The sequence below is a fragment of the Podarcis erhardii genome (assembly GCF_964252035.2).
Source record: "Podarcis erhardii genome assembly, chromosome: 7".
Classification (NCBI taxonomy): Eukaryota; Metazoa; Chordata; class Lepidosauria; order Squamata; family Lacertidae; genus Podarcis; species Podarcis erhardii.
In genome coordinates, this window is record NC_138511.1 from 57,553,478 (window position 1) to 57,575,386 (window position 21,909).

General features: G+C 45.6%; 1 protein-coding gene across 1 annotated transcript in view; it reads right to left on the minus strand.

Annotated features, from left to right (window-relative positions):
* The window catches only part of CPNE2 (copine 2), an 83,582-nt gene that overhangs the window by 28,290 nt on the left and 33,383 nt on the right, over positions 1-21,909 (minus strand). Inside the window, exons 3-4 of the mRNA XM_081872452.1 lie at positions 10,834-11,013; positions 8,592-8,666 (exon numbers count right to left, since the gene is read on the minus strand). Coding sequence (XP_081728578.1) covers positions 8,592-8,666; positions 10,834-11,013 — 255 coding nt within the window. The remainder of the gene's footprint in view (positions 1-8,591; positions 8,667-10,833; positions 11,014-21,909) is intronic.

The window sequence follows — 21,909 nt, forward strand, 5'->3', positions numbered from 1 at the left end:
GAAAACTGGATGGCAGGAGAAATGGAACAGAACAAACTGGTGCCCTGCAGACACTTTGGATTAGAATTCCCATCAGCCCTAACCATTGGCCATGTTGGCAAAGGCTGATGCCAACTATTGTCCAAAACATCTGGAGGGTAGATTCTGAAAAAAGAGAGAAAGAAAATAGCACTTGCACATTTTGCTTCCTTAGGGTCTACAAATGTTAGAAATGCACTTTTAAAAAAGAAAGAAAGAAAACTGGGGACCTGGTGATTATCCAAGGAGGGGCAACTGCTCCCCCCCTTGCAGCTGCTCATGTCAGTGGGGGTGTCTCTCCTCTGGTCCCCCCACTCAGATCTTGCTTAGGGGGGGAATGACATTGACCACAACTGGAAATAGCTCTTCCCTTTGGGCTGCTGTTTACTCTCCAGCATGATCTGAATAAAAAGCAGTGAGTCAGACTGAGCCTTTGTTGGTGGAGAGAGCACAAGACGAGTTGGTTAATTGCGCCTCTTCTTTCCTCATTAGTGTCATGTGGATGCAGGCCCCGAAGTGAAAAAGCAAAGCTGCAAGGGGCCGGAGTATATGATAGGACTAAGTCTACAGACTCCTTGAATCTTAACTTGGTCTTCTACTGATGCATGCAGAGCAAGGTGACCAAGATGATCAAGGACCTCAAGGTCCCCTTTGAGGAACGGCTGAGAGAGATGGGGATGTTAAGCCTGGAGAAGAGAAGACTGAGCAGTGATGTGATGGTCAACTTTAAATATCTAAAGAGCTGTCCCATGGAAGATGGAGCAAGATTGTTTTCTGGCACTCCAGAGGGTAGGACCCCAACAAATGGATTCAAATGGCAAGAAAGGGGATTTCGATTAAACATTAGGAACGTCCTTCCATCAGTAAGAGCTGTTTGACAATGGAACAGACTCCCTCAGAAGGTGGAGGACTCTCCTTCATTGGAGGTCTTTAAATGGGGATTGGATGACCATCTGTCAAGGATTCTGTAGTTGCAATTCTATGTTTCTATGCGGTCCAGCTTTTACCCCTATCTCTTGGGAAAGCGCACTGTGTGTGTGTGCTTTCTGCATCTTTGGCAGGCTGGTCCAGGAGAGCCAGCAGAGAAGCGACCGCAGCACTTGCTCAAAAATCCAAATGTACGTAGCTTTGAAGTTGAGCAACAGGGTTGCCCAACTGCCTTGCTGTCAATGGCATGGGACTGGCTTTCCAGAGTCACCAGATTCCCGGGACTGTGATCTAGTGTTGAGCATCCTGGTTTGAACTGCCTGCAGTTCCATCCTCCAGCCAGAAGCTCTGCTAATCAGAGCAATAGGGTGCCCATGTGCAACGAGTGGGGATCCCTGTCTCAGAGCCTGGTGCTGAGAGATGTCTGTCACTGGCCTCCCTGCGGCTGCTCTGCTTTGGGGTTTATTTTGCATGAACAGGTGCTGAAAGGAACATAGGAGTGAGAGGCGGTTCCAGGCACTGTGGGTGGAAGAGAAGATGATGCCAAGGCTGCTTTTTCTTTTTCTTTTTTGCAAATGTTATCATACTCTTTCTCTCTCTCTCTCTCCTCCTGAGCACAATGGCTGGATGTCAGTGCTTGCAGCCAGAACAGAGGTTGAGTCCAGCATTTTAATTTTTCCACACAGGAGCCTTATTCTCAACTGAATAAGGTCTGTGGGCCCAGCAACACGGATTTCATCAAACCAGGTGCCCTCCACATGTTCTGGATTATAGCTTCCATCACTGGCATTTCTGGTCCAGGAATTCAGTAGATTTAGCCTAGGCTAGAGCACAGAATTCTGGGAACACAGGTCCAACCGCAAAGTGAAAAAATGTGAGATAATAGAAGACTTGTAGAGTTGGAAGGGACCCCAAGGGACATGGAGTCCAATCCCCTGCAGTGCAGGAAAAGCACCTTGGAAAAGCACATGGAGTCAAGAGAGGAAAGTGGGAAAGAGTGTCACTTTCCTCTTCCAGGTTTATGGAAGTGGCAAAAATGGGGAGAGCAATAGCTGCGGCTCTGTGTTCCGGACACACAAAATTCACAGGTTTCTATGTGAACACACACACACACGTTCTCCATCCAGGCAGGCAAGAAGCATCATCCCCAGATCAAGCACACAGTCCAGCTGGGCAAAAGCTGGACGTGCCACAGGGTTCTGTCTTGGGCCCGGTCTTATTCAACATCTTTATCAACGACTTGGATGATGGACTCAAGGGCATCCTGATCAAGTTTGCAGATGACACCAAACTGGGAGGGGTGGCTAACACCCCAGAGGACAGGATCACATTTCAAAACGACCTTGACAGATTAGAGAACTGGGCCAAAACAAACGATGAATTTTAACAGGGAGAAATGTAAAGTATTGCACTTGGGCAAAAAAAATGAGAGGCACAAATACAAGATGGGTGACACCTGGCTTGAGAGCAGTACATGTGAAAAGGATCTAGGAGTCTTGGTTGACCACAAACTTGACATGAGCCAACAGTGTGACGCGGCAGCTAAAAAAGCCAATGCAATTCTGGGCTGCATCAATAGGAGTATAGCATCTAGATCAAGGGAAGTAATAGTGCCACTGTATTCTGCTCTGGTCAGACCTCACCTGGAGTACTGTGTCCAGTTCTGGGCACCACAGTTCAAGAAGGACACTGACAAACTGGAACGTGTCCAGAGGAGGGCAACCAAAATGGTCAAAGGCCTGGAAACGATGCCTTATGAGGAACGGCTAAGGGAGCTGGGCATGTTTAGCCTGAAGAAGAGGAGGTTAAGGGGTGATATGATAGCCATGTTCAAATATATAAAAGGATGTCACATAGAGGAGGGAGAAAGGTTGTTTTCTGCTGCTCCAGAGAAGCGGACACAGAGCAATGGATCCAAACTACAAGAAAGAAGATTCCACCTAAACATTAGGAAGAACTTCCTGACAGTAAGAGCTGTTCGACAGTGGAATTTGCTGCCAAGGAGTGTGGTAGAGTCTCCTTCTTTGGAGGTCTTTAAGCAGAGGCTTGACAACCATATGTCAGGAGTGCTCTGATGGTGTTTCCTGCTTGGCAGGGGGTTGGACTCGATGGCCCTTGTGGTCTCTTCCAACTCTATGATTCTATGAAAAGCACTCAGGAAGAGGGCAGGGCAGGGCTGGGGAGAAGGGGCAGTGCCTGAGGAAGAGCCTCCGTTAAGGCCAGGAGGGCCCACATTCAGGCCTCAGGCTCCCCTTCTCCCCTGGCACAGAGAAAGAAAGACTATGTTTCTCATTCTGTGGGAGGAAGACAGCTCCCTCTGAGCAGAGGCAAGCGGCTGCCAGCACAGAAAGCGCATCCTGCACTGGAGGAGGAGGGGGCTGCCTTGCCAGTCTCATCCGGCTGGCCTCGGCGACGCTTGCTTCATGCACAACTCGAGCCACCTACATGTGCTGGCAGTCGGTCAGCCTCACTGCCTCGTTCCAGCATGGAGCGTCTCCAGGGAGTTTGCCATTTCGCTGCCCTCGAACGGTTAAACCTCCCCCCCCCCACTCCACCTTTTCTCCTGGCACAGCAGCACCAAACCACCAGCCCAATGGGACCCAGCTGCATCCTCCTGCCTTCTGTGTAGGTCTCAGCTGTATCCCTGCTTTTTTTAAAAAAAAAAAAAAGCCCCTCACATTTCCTGTAAAATCTAGTCTGCCTGGTACAGATATTGGGTCTGTGTCTAGTTAGTATGCCCCTTGGAGGCCTGTCCTTTTAATTCCTCGCAAAGCACCATTTACAACAATTTTATTTATTCGTTCATTGCATTTATATCCCACCTTTCCCCCAAAAGAGCTCAAAGTGGTGTGGATAGTTTTCTTCCTCCCTGTTTTATTCTCACAACAGCCCTGTGAGCAGCCAGTTTTGAACACGGAGTGTTCAAGGTACACCATTCCCCTCTCTAAATCCACTGTCAGTTTCCTTGCATACATTTCCTGCTTGATTGTTGAGTGCATGGGGAGGGCAAGCACAGATGAAGATGCCTTCAGCAGATCCCATGGCATTAAAATCAAGCACACCTGATCAGCAGAGGGAGATGAAAGCCCACCATGGTGCAGCCAAATCAGGGGAGACTGCAATTTGCATCATAAAGCAGCTGCTGTCACCAGCCCATCAAACTGAAGAGGCTCACCCTCTTTCTCCATGGCAGTTTTGAGTGCTAGGAACAGCCTTCTCCAACTTGATGCCCTCCAGATATTGTTGGACTACATTTCTTAACATTGCTGTCCACTGGCTGAGGCTGAAGGGAGTTGCAGTCCATCAACATCTGCAGGGCCACAGGCTCCTGACTCATGGGCCAGGATAGCTGGTAGACATTTTATCAATGGGCGTCAATGTCTCACAACTAGGAAGTCCTTAGAGATCTCTCTCCAGGGTGCTGGGCTGGAGGGTGCCTCCACACGGAAGCCTGCTGCCAATACCTTTTCCTTCTCACTCCACTTTAATCAGAATCTGGGCTGGTGTGGCATCTTTTAGATATTTCTGAGTTTCATGTACAGATATCCAATGTACCTCATCCACACCAGTGGGAACTGAATGGCCAAATGCTCCTAAGAACATAAGATGAGCCTGCTGGATCAGGCCAGTGGCCCATTTAGTCCAGCATCTCCTCCTATAACTATTTTGCCACGCTATGTAAATATATATATATTTGTTCCTATGGTGGGGGGGGGGGACCACCCACATCAATGAGTATGCTTAAAGCAGCCTGTAACACAGGAAATAGCGATATTTTTATTTTTTCTCCATTTTAATGATGGTCCATCTGGCTGTTTTAATTTGAAGGAGCTGGACGACGCCTGTTTTCCTATCTCTGTTGGACAGACAATATTAATGGGGCCTTAATTATGTGGATTCCTGCTCACAATTTTTGCCATGCAGGGATTTAGCAGCCAAACTCAGGGCCAGCCTTACCATTGGGCTGAGTGCGACAGCTGCCTCAGGTGGCACATCCTGAGTGGCAGTGAGGGCTTGGAAGGCAGAGTTTGTGTGGACCGCATGCACCCTCTTGAACTAGCCTGCTGTCCTCACTTGGACGCTGTCCCATCACCAGTGCTGAAAGAAGAGTCAAATGCTAGCCCAGTTAGCTTTTGTGTGTGGAATGTGTTTGTGTGTGTGATCTTGCCCTTTGCCTCAAGCAACGAAGTGTGCTGGGCCAATCCTATCCAAGCTCTTCCTTTCGTAGTGTGGCTTCTCCTGCACTAGAAAAATGTATGCACAATTGCATACATCAAAGCTCAGGAAGCACAACAACTGAGCTTCCTGCTCTTTCCATTTCAAGATGAAAATATTCTCTGGTGGGTGCCTTCTTGGTCAACATGCATGAAATCATAGAACCGTGGAATTGGAAGGGACCCCAAGGGCCATCTAGACTGATCCCCTGCAATGCAGGAATCACAGCTAGAGAATCCTCAGTGACAGGGCATCTGTTTTGCATGCAGAAGGGCCCAAGTTGACCCCTTTGCATCCCCCCAGGTAAGGTTAGGAGAAGCATCTGTCTGCAACCCCAGAGAACCAGTGCCAGTCACTGCGAACAGTACCATGAACAGACCACCAATGGTCTGATTTGGTAGAAGGCACCTTCTTATGTTCTCCCATATATTCATGGGCAATTTGTGCGATTGTTCTTGTTTAGCTCCAGCTTGGACTGGTTGCAAGGAAGGAGGCAGGTATCCAGGGACTGGCTGTGGGCAGACTGAGGTTGTTTAGGGCAATTCCCCATGTGACCTCATAGACCAGCCTCCTCTGCCCACGCATCTCAGCAAGCTGGTGACAATACACCAAGATTACTGCAGTGAAGGCAATTCAAGCAACGCCATTGTTTGCTTTAGATTCCACTTTGCTCAGCAGGAACAAGGTTCCTGGGATAAGAAACATGCACAGAATTTGTGGGTTTCCATTGTAGAGGGAGCCACTTTTCAGGTTACATTTAAAATGTAAGTTGGAAAAAACCCTTCAAAAACATCTGGCTCTTTGCCATTTCTCTCTCCTGTTTCCAATATGGAATCATACAATAAGTCCACAACTTATGCACATTTAACTTCTGCACATTCAGCTTTCCGCATGTGGCAAAACATTTTTTAAAAAATTAAAAGGCGCAGAAAGTGGGTGGAAAGGGAAAAATGGTTCCAGGAAAAATGACTTTGGCAATTCCACTTGCCATTGAACCAAATGGGTTTTGACTATACTCAGTTTTGGCTTCAGACGCACTCCTTGGAATGCAACCACACACACACCAATATGTAGTGGGTTTACAGTGGTTGAAGGCATTGAAAGCATAGCTGGAAGCAGCAACAGTGAACCCGAGGCTGCAACGTAAGGACCAGTGAGCTAATATGCACAGCATGGCTCATGGTGCATTTGATATATCATGATAATGTATAGGCATCAAGAGTGCAGCAAACAGTTCATTCCAATTGATAATTATAGATGAGAAGGATTGGAGGGAGGTGTGCGCGCGCTTTTAATGCAAGCCAGTATCACTTCCTTTCATTTGCAAAACTAGCCAGACATGTCTACAATGGGAAAGGCACTGCTCTGTGTGCACAAGTGTGCAAGAGAGGAAAAACTGTTGCTAAGAAACCTGTTGCTAAGTAGTAAGCCCTGTTCCTCTTACCACTAACACTACTCATCCCCATAAACCAAACCTTTTATTCTGATTTATCTTGCATGTCGCTTATGGGTTTGCAGACTGCGCACAAATTTGCAGAAGAAATAAAGGAGTGCATGACATATGCATTTTTATGCAAATAGTTTCATATGGACATAAGTCTGAACATTTTTTAAAAACCTGGATGCCACCCAGTCCAAGTGAAGCTTTGTTTCCAGGGTGAGAGGTTTAAGCACGCACTGAAATTTCTGCTTAAGCTTTGCTATGGAAATGAATGAATCACGACTTGGAAGTTTGGCTGCTCTGGTCCCTTTGGTTGTTGTTTTTGCTCTTCTAATAAAAAATAGGGTAAAACAGAAGGAAGGAAGAGGAATTTGTTTTAAATGAGAGGCTGGTTAACTTTCTCTCTCTCTTGAAAAGTATAAAGAGCTGAAGAAAGAATCTGGAAGAGTGGCTCCATTTGCCACTTCTTTCAGTTCTATGTTCTTTTCAGAGGTCAGATCAATTCTACTGGAGCAACCTTTTACTCCAGTTCCTTAGAAAAGTGCACTATGAGGAGATAGATTAAAACTGCAGAGCTTTGACAAACTAAAAAATAAAGTACGAGATTGGCTTCATTATTATCAAATAAGGGAGGTTTATAACTTGGACAAGAAAATTGGTTTTCAGGTGGAAAAATCAAAATTGGAAACAATTTAAAGAAAGATAGAACGTGTTAAAGAAAGATAGAACGTTTTTTATGTATGCAACAACAGCAGCAAGAATACTCATTGCAAAGTACTGGAAGACACAAGATTTGCCCACCTTGGAAGAATGGCAGATACAAGTAATAGACTATATGGAATTGGCGGAAATGACTGGCAGAATCCGAGACCTGGGAGAAGAAGCGGTGGAAGAGGACTGGAAGAAGTTTAAGAATTATCTGCAGAAACATTGTAAAGTGTATGAATGCTAAAATGATGTTGGATATGAAATAATATGGCATCAGTGGTACAGTGTTAAAAAATATGCAAAAAATGTAATAGAAAAAGGGTGAAAAAATAAGGTTATATTATGTCAAAGTAAATAATATGTTAAAGGTGTTCAATTATAAGAGGAAAGATGGAGACATAATAGAAGTGATTATAATAATTAGAAATGAGTTTTGAAGAAGGGTAAGGATTTGCTGTATCTGATTGGACAAAGAGGAACACAAAAAGGGAGGCGTGAGGAGGTCAAGAAAGAAGGTTCTGTAAAAATGAGTCTGAAAACTGGATTTTTTGTTTTTATTCGGTGTACTGTTTTTGGTGTATGTCTTTTTTTTTGTATTTGGAAAAACAAATAAATATTTATTTATTTTTTTAAAAAAAGAGATGACTGGCAGAATCCAGGACCAAGGAGAAGAGTTGGTGGAAGAAGATTGGAAAAAATTTAAAGTTAACTTCAAAAATATTGTAAAATTAAGGATTGTTAGAAAGATGTTGGAAAAAGAAAATTATGTGGTTTTGGCAGAAAGGACATAAAGGATTAAGTAAAAATTGGTGAAAGAGAGAATGTAAAATTATAGTATATTAAGACAAATTATTAAGATAAAAACAAGGTTGGAAGGATTTGCTGAAACAATAATTTGAATTAGAATACAAAAAAGGGAGGTGTGAGGAGGTCAAGGAAATAAGTAAAGGAAAGAAAGCTATGTAAAGGTTCGATTTGTTCTTTCTTTTTTTAAACTGATTGTATTTTTTCTGTCTTTTTTATTTTTATTTTTTATTTTTTATTTTTTTATTTTTTGTAACCTTTAAAATTTGAATAAATATTATTTTTTTAAAAAGTGCACTATGTGTGTGTGTGTGTGTTCTTGGGGCGGGGAGTGTGTAGATCTTGGGGAGTGAAGTGACCAGCCGGGGTGGCTCCCACAGCAGTCATTAAAAAACCAAGAGCTTAAAACAAACTGGGATTTAAGTTCAGAATCCAAGTCCCTGCCCTCTTTATACCCCTGCTTTCATGTGCCCCATACCATTATCATTCCTTTTCCAGCTGGCTTTCCGTTCCCCAGGAGGAGTGCTCTTGTCATCTTCTTGCTTGAGACAATCTAAGGGAGAAGAACAGAAAACAAAGGGAGGCCTGTAGCAATGATCCGACAGAGTACAATCCTGGATGTAGTCATTATTATTTATGGTGGCAATGTTAAGTTGTTGCAAGCTTTGAGGGATTTAATTTTGACAGATACTAATTTTGACAAATTACTAAAGAAACTATTGTTTGTTGCCCAAAATTAATGTTTTTGATGATGCCAACTTGCCAAAAGAATCGGCCTCATTTATTATCTTGGCATTTGGAACATTAACTGCAAACTCATTGGAAAACAGCCCAAAACCTTACACTGGGCGCTTGGTACCACTCATTCTGGAATCTAGCCAAAATGGAGAAAAGAATGCATAATTTGAGATTCTGACAGGGACCAGAAGCTCCAGATACGTTTTATATGATTTGGCATTCCTTTTTACATATACAACAGAACCATCATTTTCAAGGCAACCCTTGTCACAGGCCTGGACAGATCTGGAATAATGCTGATAATCAGATAACGCTAATATTCTCTACTTGGACCCATGTGTGACACTACTCATTCTACGTGCCTATTTTATAGTTTGTTTTTCCTATTTTAATTTCCATCTGTTGTTATAACTGTTCTCTCCATTTTATACATATTATAAAATGAAATAAAAAATATTCACCCCAAAACAAACTAAAACCAAAAACCCAATACTGGACAGAGTTAAGATCCCTGTTCAAACATGCACTTGCACAACGTGCTGAATGGTGACATTTCATATTTGCTCACATCCTGCCTTGGACCTGCGGAAAACACTCAGCACTGCTGAGGAGAGAAAGAGACGGAAGCACAACAGGAGAGGGCATTTGCAGAGAGCGGCTCAGCAGGCGGACCTGACTTGTGTTCCTGATCTCAGCATGCATGCACCTCATGCCTAAAACCAAGGGATTTATCTCCTTGGTTTTCAAGTTGACGTGGCCAGCGAGGTTGCTAGGGGGTGACAAAGAGAAGGAGTCTTTCCATTCAATCTAACCGCAGGGTTCATCAGGTGCATTGCAACAGTCTAGCCAAACTAAGCTAGCAGAAGCCTGACGTAAAAGTGAAATTAAAGAGAGAGAGAGAGAGAATGGCATTCTCAGACGCTATTCAGGCAGCTCCTTCCCAAGGCTATTCATGGGCTGCTCGTGCCTTTGGATAAAAAGCTGGGCCCAGGAGAAGACTTTGAGGACATTCCAGCAGGCTTCCTGCTAAGTACTGAGCGGCTGAGTGGGGCTCACAGAAAGCCAGCTGGGATCTGCACTCAAAGTGGGGCCTGTTGTGAGTGCCGGTCTCCCTTTGCATCACTAGCTTTAACTGGAGCAGCTGATGGAAAGAATCTTCATCTAGAGGAGAGAAAGAAGAAGAAGAAAAGAAAGAGGATCCAAGAGATGACTGAGAGCAAGAAACCACAGTCACCCCAAAATGGCTTCTCTATGGTTCTTGGGACATTTGTTCCTGAAATGCAATTCTTCCCATGGTTATGCAAGGCTGACAAATTCGTCACACTTTCTGTGGGGCAGATTTTCCCCCACCATCCTAATTCTTAGTTCTTTAGTCTAACCACCTAGTTTCAATGCTGCCCTGATGTTTTGCTGTAATGTTAAGTGTAAATTGCTTTGTGAAGTTGCCTATATCTGAAAGGCAACCTCATAACTGTTTGGGGAATTGTTTGGAAGATGCCTACAGAGGCTTTTTGGGGAGGGGGGGGTCACCTAGCGGTTCAGATATTGACACGGTAAACAACGACTGGCACTGCTCTACAGAGCACGTAATTTAGGCAACGAGATGTTCTAATGGTCACCAGCTTAGGTGAGTTTTTTTTAAAGCATTAGATAAATCAGTGCACAGATGATTGGTCTATTAAATGGAGAATAGGCTTGATAGTGAAACAGAACATTCACATACAATGGTAGTAAACTAGAATAGATGGGAATAAGCAACAGTGGAGCGCTATTACCTTTAATGTCTTGATGCGGGCTTTCCATCAAGGGGAAAGCAGACAGAGCTATGATCTAATTCAGGAGGGTCCTGCTTAAGCTCCTGTTCGCTGTCCTGCCTTCTAATCTCTTTCACTGCCTGAAGAACTAGCAACAATTTGCCAATGACCGGCAATACTTTGGAAGCAGAAACTTAGGGACTCTACTAAGCAGGTAGTAACACTCACTGTTCCCAGGGTGCAGGAAAATTCTCCCAAGAAGTCATGTTCGTACAGCTGCATGCTTGACTTGTCTTGGTCAAACAAGGCAAATTTCAGCTTCTGAACCTCCTCAAAGCGATAATCTATGACAAACTTCTTGGAGAAGGCTGGATTGAGGTTGTTCACAGCTGTTTCTGTCCTGTCGATCTACAAATAAAGAATTAGGTTGAACAAGTGAGCCGATCAACGAGTTTAGATCAACGAGCCAATCAACTTTTAGACAGTAGTACAGTTTTTTGTTGAAAAATAACGGTGAAGTCAGGTGGAACATTTTTAGGGTGTTGGGGGCAATCTGAAAGTGCTCTTGCTATGTTCAGTCCAGACATATATATTTCCTCTCCATGGTTGAGTTCTGAACACAAAGGCAATTCTGCAAGGCTGCAGCAGAAGCAGCCTATGAACAGCACTGACAGGCAAGAGCCTGAGATGTTGCCACCCTCTACTCTCCAGGGCAGTTTTGCACTAAAAAAATGAAAAGAAAATCATTCCAAAAATGGTTTGAGAAAGGTCATAATATTGATGGTGGTATCCATCTATTTGCAGCCAATCTGCTATATCCAATGTTAGCCATAGTCACAAGGAGACCAAATGAAATTAATGGCCATGACCAACATAGGTCCATTTCTCTGGGTATGACTAACATCAGATGCAATCCCATATCAATTTCACATGTGTTTATCCATAATACTGCTACATTCTGTTTTCAACCCATTCTGCCATTAAAAAAATAAAAATATGGCACACATATTTAAATATGCATTTTAATACAAAATAATATTTAGTACATATTTTACTCAATATGTTTATGCATCTCTAAACATATTTAATCAGAAAATGTGTATTTTAATGCATATGGTACATTTTTAAGCCCATGTTCTGTAACATAAATTTCAAAGAATTGAAACATCCAAAATATTATTATGCTCTCTGATTTGACCAAGAAGTGTGCAACACATCAGTTCACTTAAAAAGGCAGTGCCCGATATTTAAAATGCAAAATCCAGAGGATTTCCATGGGTAAATTCATGTTGCACAGGGAAGACCTCTCCCCCTACCAACCCACAAAATATCAACCAGTCTCGAAGGGAAAAATGAAAGGTGCACTCCATACAGTTACGGAGCAACTTCTGTGAAGAGGAACTACATGGATTTACACCAGTGTAGGCAACAGAACACTGCCTGAAGTCTGGGACTCCTTATTCGGGGGCCACTCAGTTGTTGTGGCCTATCGACCTAGAACATCGAGGACAAGCAAGACTCGGAGCACAGCAGTGCTGACCTGCTTATGCAGCAGCCCAAACATTATGAGATCTACAGAAAAAGGGCGGTATAAAAATTTAATATACAATAATAGTGACTGCTGTGCACTTCCATGTTTTGGGGGGTCCTATTGTTTCACTGCATCGTGCTGCAGTTTTGTAGGTTTTGGGGGCCAGCGTAAAGAGCCCACAATTACAAAATTCAGCTCAGAATTCATCAAGATAATCCACTACAGGAGTGGAAGAATCTCAGGCCCTTGAGACTGCTTAGGCCACACACACCTGAGCCACAGCCTTCCCTGGCCTTGCTTTGTGGCCTCTGCTGGTGATTTTACGTGGCTGGATGTGTCCTTGATCTACGATAATAACTCTCACTTGCCTTGATGAAATTGAGATTGTGGAGAGAGAGAGCGCGCATCTACTTCTAGCATACCCTCCACTGGTCTGTGGCCCCCAGAAAGTTGCCCGTGAGGAGAATGTGGCCCTCAAGCTGAAAAAGGCTCCCCGGTTTTGGGGGTGGGTGTGCCAGCACTGCTTTGGGTGCCAATATACGTGCTTCAACACAAATCAGTTCTTTTTGCTTCAGTAAAGAGACTGAATTCTTCCTCTCTCTCTCTCTCTCTCTCTCTCTCTCTCTCTCTCTCTCTCTCTCTCTCTTTTTTGCATGCTCACTTTTAAATTGAACCGATGCAAGAGAAGGAGCAAAGACTCCTTCACACCTCCCACATCTTGCCATGTTGAAATGGCAACATATTTTGCAGGGATCAATAGCAGGGCCTCTTTTCCTCCTTCTTAGGGACTGGTACCAATGTAACTTACTCCATCTGCCTCGCTGGCAGCCATTCAAACTCGCAAGGCTTATGAGGGGTGAAGGAAGCGGCAGTGAAGTTTTCACTTTCACATAATTGGCTGTGCTCTTTAATGAAATCTGCATTCCTAGAAAAAGCCCAAGTGAGGAGAATGGCAGGTTTTTGGCTCTCTTGGCTGTGCTTCCTGTGCCAATGCAGGCCTTCAAGGCATAATGCACGACAGAGCCGATGCGGAAGGAGGGAAGGGAAAATCGGAACCTGAGTTTAGACAGCTGCAAGAAGCCTGGGGCAGATAATCGGAGGACTCTGCAAGTGCACATAAAATGGTACCCTTCATGGGAGTTGGGAGCCTCAGACATGCAGGCTGAATATGGCCCTGCAGAGCTCTCTGTGTGGCCCTCAGGACACTCTCTAGGGCACATGCCACTTCCTGGTCCTGTTCCAGATCACCAACAGCACTAGTCAAAATTGGTGTAGAATGCCAGGCCTACAGGACTGAATGTGGCCCTGTAGGGCACACTATCTGGCCCCCAGAACTCTCCCAGGCCACGCCCCCTCAAAAAAGGCCACATCTGTGGGTGTGACAGAAAAAACAGTAGCCAAACTGAAGCAGAAAGTGAACGCCCTGCCCACACCCCAAGAGAAGAGCCTCTTCACCGAATTCCCCCTCCCCTTTCTATTCTCCCTTTATCTCACAAAGAATACAAACAGTCTCCTGAACTATGACTGTAGTACGAAGATATATTCACTCCCATAAGCAACATGGGAAGCTTGGAAGCAGTACACCTGCTTTAGGGCCAAAAGGGGGGGTCCCAGGTTCAATCTTCAGCATCTCCAGGGGCCAGGGACTGGCTGGACACTGAGGAGTTAGGGACTGGGTGGGGGGAGAGGTGGGATTGGAGACTGACTTGGAAGAAGGAATCAGTGAACTGGGGGAGCCTGTGACAACCAGGAGATGAGAGTGAGAGGCAAGAGAAGCTGCAGGATTGGAGAGTGAAGAACAGGTGAGGCAGGAGGGAGAGGCAGGTCAGGCTGATGTAGAGTCACGGGCTTCCACACCTCCTCCTCCTCGTGTCCCCACCTATCTTGCTCCACTGTCTCCCTGGACCAGGAGGACTGAAGTGGGAGGAGGAAACAGGTTACACGCAGGTGTAGTTTTCACCTGCCTGTGCACAGCTCTCCGTTGGGTTCACTGCTTCATTGGGTTCACACATGGGAGCAGCTGAGAAACACAGGACTGATGGGCATGCCTTTTCTGAACTTGTAAGTGTACTTTTGACAACAAAGAGTTAATTATTCACTCTCAACTTTCCTTGCTTGACAGGGCCATGACACAAGGGAGGGCTGGGGGAGACCCCAATACTGAGCTAGATGGACCCAATGGCCTGACCCAATATCAGGAAACTTCTTACATTCCTCTTACGGTTTTTGGTCTGTCCCCACCTCCCTGGCCCATCCCCAACAGTAAGTCCAAATTCAGAGGCTACAGAGCATGGGGCTGTTGCTGAGCTCTCCCTTCCCACTGCTGAACATTCCTCTACTTCTGCAAACTTTGGTGTTTTCCTCGAACCGGCTGATACTTTCCTCTTGTACCTGGGTGGGGATGTCTATGACACTCAGTACCTGCACACTGGAAATAGGGGAAATGATGAGAATCTCCGAATTATAAGCCCATTTATTTATTTATTCCTCACCTTTCCCCCAGGGAGCGCAAGGTGGCCTACATAGTTCTCCTCTGCTCCATTTAATCCTCATAACAACTCTGTGAGGTAGGTTAGGCTGAGAGTGAATGAATGGCTCAAGGTCACCTGGGAGCTCCATGGCCCAGTGGGGATTTGAACCCTGGTCTCCCAGGTCCAAGTCTAACACTCTAACCACTATACCACCACTGGGGGAGGTTTTGCTCCTAAGTCACAGTGCTTTTAGGTCCAAGAGCACAGCTCTCAACGAGGAACACACCTTCCCACCACCTTTCTAATTACAACTGGAGCCTGGATTCCATGCCTTGTTGTTGAATTACATGGGAAAGGAGGAGGGGGAAAGACAGAGAAAAAGCTCTGAGGGAAAAAATGACGCAGAAAGGCCCTGTTTCCACACAGCTCCAATTATCCCAAGATAAAGCTCTTTAAAATCACTCAAAATTGCAGGAGTGATTGTATCAAGCATTAAAAGCCACCTGAAGAGAGACAAGTTGTCTTGGGAGAATTCACTGCCAAGTGGCGCACAGCGTGTCCTGCAATGTTTCTCAGATTAAAGGCGCTGCCTTTGGAGCCGAAACCCAGGGCCCGCACGTGCACAGGGCCCGGCTCCAGCCCTGACACGCTTTTCTTGGCCACAGGCCCTGGAAAACGCTGACACTTCTGAGGCTCACTCGACCTCAAATGGAGCATTTATGTGCTAATGCCTCCTTAACTCTGAAAGGGGCTTCTGTTAGGGATTATGGAAATCAGGCGGGCGTGAGGTGCCTGCTGTCCTGGCAACACATTCCCGCAAAATTATACTCCTGAGAGAGAAAGTGCAAGCCCTTAAATGCATACCTCGCCTCCCAGAAGAAGAACTCCCCTCCTCTACAATTTGCCTTCTGTACCTATCGGTTTGCCTCCAGCAACAAACAATGTTGGGACTGTCAGAACAGAAACTCGGAAAGGGGTTTGGGGCAAGGAGGCTGCCCTTTCACCAGACCGCCACAGTCACCTCAGGCGCCCTTCCTCACCTAGAAACCTCCTCACAGGAGTCCCAATTGTAGGCCTTCCTCGCTAAGGAGGTCAGTTGGCCCTATATTTACCAAGCCTTAGAAGGAATAAAACTAGCAGGGCCATCTTTAGCAAATGTGGTGCCGGGGTGCAAATATCTGCCCAGTGCCCCTAAATTACCACAGATAGTGTTGGGGTGGCCGTAGCTGCGCACTGCCAGCCATGGGGGGGGGGTGCAACTCTCCCCCATGCGTCTGCGAGACAGCGATCCCCGCAGAGGCTTGGGAGTGAAGTTGCGCCCCTCCCAAGCCTCCTCAGGAGGAGAGCGATCCCCATAGAGGCTTAGGATGGAAGCTGTGCCCCGCCAACCATATGGCTGGCGGGCGTGCAGCTTCCCTCCCAAGCTTCCCAAGCCTCTGCGGGGATCTCTCTCCTCCCAAGGAGGCTTGGGAGGGAAGCTGCATGCTCGCCAGCCTTAAGGTTGGTGGGGTGCAGCTGGAGGGCATGCAGGGAAAGGGGAGGCTACCGTCAAAGCCACGCAGCTCCCCCACTTGCTGGGACACCCCTGAGAGGCCAGCGCCCTGGCATGACGCACCACTAAGCCCTATGGAAAAGATGGCTCTGAAAACCAGCATGGTTTCGTGGAAGTTTGCTTCTCCTACGAAAGGGTCTTCCATTTACCTCGTCTATTTGTCAGGGTACCTGAGAATTCCTTGAGTGTTTCGGTGGGTGTGAGGTTCTGAGCAGACTCCATTGTTGTCAGGTTGCAGAGGACGCAGTGCATGGTTTTACTATGGAACTCACTCTCACAGCAGGTAGTGAGGACGCCAACCCAGATGGCTTAAAAAGAGGATTAGACCAATTCATGGAGGAGAGGGCTATCGATGGCTACTAGCCACGATGGCTGGGCTTTGTGCCTCCGCAGTTGGAGGCAGCAATGATTCTGAATACCAGTTGCTGGAAACCACAGGAGGGGAGAGTTGCTCTTACACTCAAATCCAACTTGCTGGTTTCCCATTGGAGCATTTGATTTTGCCCTTGTGAGAACAGAATGAACCCCCTTTGGCCTAATCCAGCAGGCTCTTCTTATGTTCTTATGTCTATTTTTCTTTCCAGTAAACATTTCTCTCCTATTTGAAAGTTCTCAGACACAGTTCCTTTTCTCATCAATCAATGCGCAATGTTCGATGAAAACACAGCGGAACATTTTGGCATGCCATTAGTAAAATCTCTGCCTGATTTTTGATGGGCTTTAAATTTCATTCCGCTTCCCCCCGGTAACAGCTTTGTTCTGCTTCAACCATTGTTTTTATCCATATTGTTGTTTTTAATATTGTATATATTTTATATTACTAGTTGGGCAGAAAGGTGTTAATCACTGCTGCTGCAACTACAACAACTAATAAGAATAATAAAAAATTGTTTCTACATAAAAAAATTTGTAGATTAAACTAACTTGTTCGCACACAATAAACTCTGATGGTGAGAACTAATATTAGCATTTGCCAACCTGTTCCGGACTGCAAGTGACTCCCCAGTTATGTGTGTGGTTTAAGTTCCAGTGCCCCACAAGCAAAAGTGAAAATCACATAAATGCCCTCTCTACCATACTCTCTCTTCAAAATACTCCTCTCCAAAAATCAAAAATACTGTACCAAAAAAATACACAACTAGTATTGAAGCTCTGGGGCTGACAGGAGGCTGCAGGACGGGCAGAAAAAGTGTTGGCTGTGCTACCCCACATACCAGCTGTTAGCCAGGGAGGCTGAGCAGCCTAAACAAAGCCCCGCTGCACCTCCAGTCTCCTCTCTGCCCTCACCAAAGTCCTCTTTGGGTTCCGGGGAGGGTTTCCTCACAAGCCACAAGGACTCTCCAGCATTCTCCCTCCATTTCTGGGTATGAATTCAATAACTTACTTATTTCCCGGCGCTGCACATATACACGGTCGCACACGTGTCGATCGCACACAAGTGGGGATGCTTTTATTTATTTATCAACTAGGCCCAGGGCCTTTTCAGTACTGGCCCCAACTTGATGGAAAGCTCTGCCGCAAGAGACTAGGGCCCTGCGGGACTTGACATCTTTCCACAGGGCCTGCAAGACAGAGTTGTTCCGCCTTTGGTTTGGACTCAGTCTGACCCTTATGTTTCCCTCCCCTTATGGTTTTGATCTATGGGCTACTTTTAAAATGAGGAGGCATTTTAAATTGCATTTTAACCTGTATTTTAAACTGGTTTTTTTTTTCCTATTATGGTTTTACTGTAATTTTATTGGCGTTAGCCGCCCTGAGCCTGGTTCTGGCCAGGGCGGGCGGGATATAAATAAAATTTATTATTATTATTATTACCACTTTTTACCTGCCTTTTCATGGAGGATAAGGCTATCCACAACTTCTAGTCACAATGGCTATGTTCTACCTCCCTGGTTGGAGACAGTATGCCTCTGAATACCAGCTGCTAGGAATCGCAGGAGGGGAGGTGCTCTTAAACTCAAATCCTGCTTGCTGGCTTCCCATAATGGGCATTTGGTTGGCCACTGTGGGAACAGGATGCTAGGCCAGATGAGCCATTGGTCTGATTCAGCAGGTTTTTTATGTTGTTGTTGCTGCTCTCCTCCCTCACCTTTCATCATCAGGGTTAAATTGTCACAACAATTTAAAATACAACAATAAAAACATTACAAAGCAAACTACAGTGGTACTGAAGGGACAGGATACCCAAATCCTGTCTGAAATCACCCCAGGCTTCAATAATCACCCCAGGCCTCAAAACTATCCAAAATTCCTTTTGTCTTCTAAAAATCCAAAACAGCCTCTGCATCCCTATGAACCAGCTGATGAGGACCCAGATTGGACCCAGACGCCCAGATATCGCTCCACCATTGTTGGAAGAGACCCAAGATGCCCAACGCCCACCAGACGCCCCGACGCCCGTGAGATGACCACCCTGCCTTCCTGCATCACCCCTGGACGCTTTGCACGGCTCAAGAAACCAGCATGGATTGAAAGAGGACCTTTTCTCATTTTCTTTCCTTTCCTTTTGCATAACTGAACTTTATAGAAGGTTGCAGGGCCCCTGGATAGCCTTACAACACCCCTGTAGAGAAGGGTATTTGTGTGGGACGTTTAATCAGGGAAATGATGCCCCAGCCCGCTTCCACTTGGCAGAGCTCCACCCAGGGCCTCCAGAACTTAACTAAAGCCCCCCTTGAACCACAGCACCGACTTGGTAATAACCCTGTGCACGAATGGCACAGATAAGGCTAGGTTCACCGAATTACTGGCTGGCTTTGTGTCAATAAATCAAAGAGCGCCAGTGACAATCTGACATGTACGTTCCCAGCCCAAACCGTTACACCTGAGGAACTCTTTCTGGCTTGGTGTGGCCTTCAGAAGGGGAAGGTAGTGTCTCTGCTCACAGACGTGTGTCAGGCAGGCTTATGGAAGGCAAGCTTCTCATATCCACCCACAGGGATGGTATGGAGTGTGCTTCCCAGCCTACCTAATTCCTACCATGTGGATTCCTGAGCAGGTAGCCACTGCACCCCATCGAAGGAGATGCTCGGCTGACCTAGCAACAGTTGCAGGCAGCTCCCAGCTCCCAAACTTAGGGCAAGCATCAGTGGCCTCAAGAAAGGACAGTGGTCCATTTGGGACAGGCCTGGCGGCTGTCCAAAAACAAACAGGGGGGAATGAAGGGACAGGATACCCAAATCCTGTCTGAAATCACCCCAGGCTTCAATAATCACCCCAGGCCTCAAAACGATCCAAAATTCCTTTTGTCTTCTAAAAATCCAAAACAGCTTTTCTCTGCTTGTCTCTGCTTATTCTCACAAGATGCTGTGCATAGGCAAAATGTTACTTTTAAAGGCTAATGAATAGGCTCTGTCATTGCCAAGAATACTCAGGCCTGAGAAACGAATCTTATCTCATTCCAGTTGCAACACATCTGAACAAGCTGAATGCAAGGCTTCTCACCCCCCCCCCCTTTCCTGGGAAGAGTCCAATAGTCCCAATACAGCTTTCTGTTCATGCTCAGAGGAACTCATGGGCAGGACTCTTCAAGAAGGAGGAGAAAAGGGGGAGGGAACTGGAAAGGGGTATATATGCTTGTGCACATGACTGTGAACCCGTGCATGCTTTTTGTGAACTATCACACTTGCTCCTTCTACCAGTTCATGGATGGTAGAAATAAAGCTTTTTCTCCGAAACTATTCCTTGAGTGTCTGTTGACTCCCACTTCCCTTTCCCAGGCGCAATATTTTTCTCACCCAAGGGCAAAGCCTCATAAGGCTACAGTACCTCAGGTTACATACGCTTCAGGTTACAGACGCTTCAGGTTACAGACTCCGCTAACCCAGAAATAGTGCTTCAGGTTAAGAACTTTGCTTCAGGATGAGAACAGAAATCATGCGGCTGTGGCGCAGCAGCAGTGGGAGGCCCCATTAGCTTAAGTGGTGCTTCAGGTTAAGAACAGTTTCAGGTTAAGAACGGACCTCCGGAACAAATTAAGTTTGTAACCAGAGGTACCAGTAACTCCTAAAATCTCTCTCAACTGGGAGGGCTTTGTTTTTGTTCTTATTTTTATTCTGTATTCTGCGTTTTTTTTTAGATTGTAATTTTATGTTGTCAGCTGCCCTGAGATCTATGGATGGAGGGCGGTATAGAAATGTAATAAATAAAAGAATAAATGAACATACAAGTTTCAAACGGCCAGGGTCTTAAAAGGTGCAACTTCAGCAAAGCTGTATCATGAAGGTGAAGGGAAGGGATTCCACGATTCTGGGGCTGCCACAGAGTAGGCACTCTCCTGCACAACCCTAAGCTTCATAATATGGCTATCATGACTAGTATCCATTGATAGACTTCTTTACCATAGATTTTTTTGAATCTCCTTTTTGAGGTATCTAAATTACTGTCCGCCATCACTCCTCATGTTTCGTTTAGGCACACCACCATTCCACCCTGCCAATGCGCATAGCTGCCAGAGTCAAACAGGAAAAGGATATGAACAAAACCTGTGAACATTTGAAAGCTAGAAATAGGTACGAAACGTGTGTGTTGGGGGAGAGTCAAAAATGGTGAGCGGGGTGGGAGAGGGAAAAAGGGAAAGAAGCTCTGCTGAAATGTATTTTTAAAAATGGGAGAAATGTTTGGAAATGCACATCAACAATATGGTAATTTTGCTAAAAATACAAGGGGAGGTTGGAAGGGAAATGGAACAGCGAGTTACTGTGGACCAGCTGTCGGGGGTGTAGGGGGGAGAGAGAGCAGAAAAGGAATATTATCTTCTCAAAACAGCTTCCTACACGATCTTTTGGGAGGATGGCAATCAAATAATCAGCTACGTATTAGTAGTAATTACATAGCACAACCTTGAAACTCTGAAATTGATTGTAGATTGTGGTTTCTCTCTGCACTGAATGATATGTTTCACTGTGGCACTGTATGCTGCAGCTTCACATTTTATTTTTTGTTTCATTTGTAAATTTATTTTATATTTTAGTTGCATTTATACCTACGTTTCTGCTAAATCACGACAGGCAGCTGTACTACTAACCCCATTTAACTGCAGGCTGTACAAATAAGTCTATTTGACTGTATGGCTGGGAATGATTCACCCATCTAAGATGTGATTTCTTGGCTTTGGTCTGATTCAAACCCAGGATCCGAGCTCATTTTCCATGCGACTCCCCTACCCCCCTGCCCGGCTGAGATTTAAGGGAAACTGCAGATTTCAGCAGATCTTTTTAATCTTTTTGAAAAATGTCTAGTTAATTTGTACACACCAACACTGATTAACTAGAGGGAATTCATTGAACATCCTTTGCATAGCTACAGAGTTAATTGCTTCTTGTTCCAGCTTTTAGTCATTACCCACAAAAAGGCTGGCACTGCAGATCCAAATACGGCACAAAGTGCTCCAAGGAAGGTCAAGGAACAATGTTTGTTATATTCAGGGCCATGCATCTTGAGTAAATAAAAATGGTGGCTGACCACCATGGATGGAAGTGGCTGCTCAGACCATAACACTGGTCCTGAAAGATCTACATTGGTTCTCAGTATGTTTCCAAGCACAATACAAAGTGTTGGTGCTGACCTTTAAAGCCCTAAATGGCCTCAGCCCAGTCTACCTGAAGGAGTGTCTCCAACTCCATCGTTCAGCCCAGACACTAAGCTCCAGCGCTGAGGGCCTTCTGGCGATTCCCTCCCTGTGAAAAGTGAGGTTACAGGGAACCAGGCAGAGGGCCTTCTTGGTAGTGGCACCCACCCTGTGGAACACC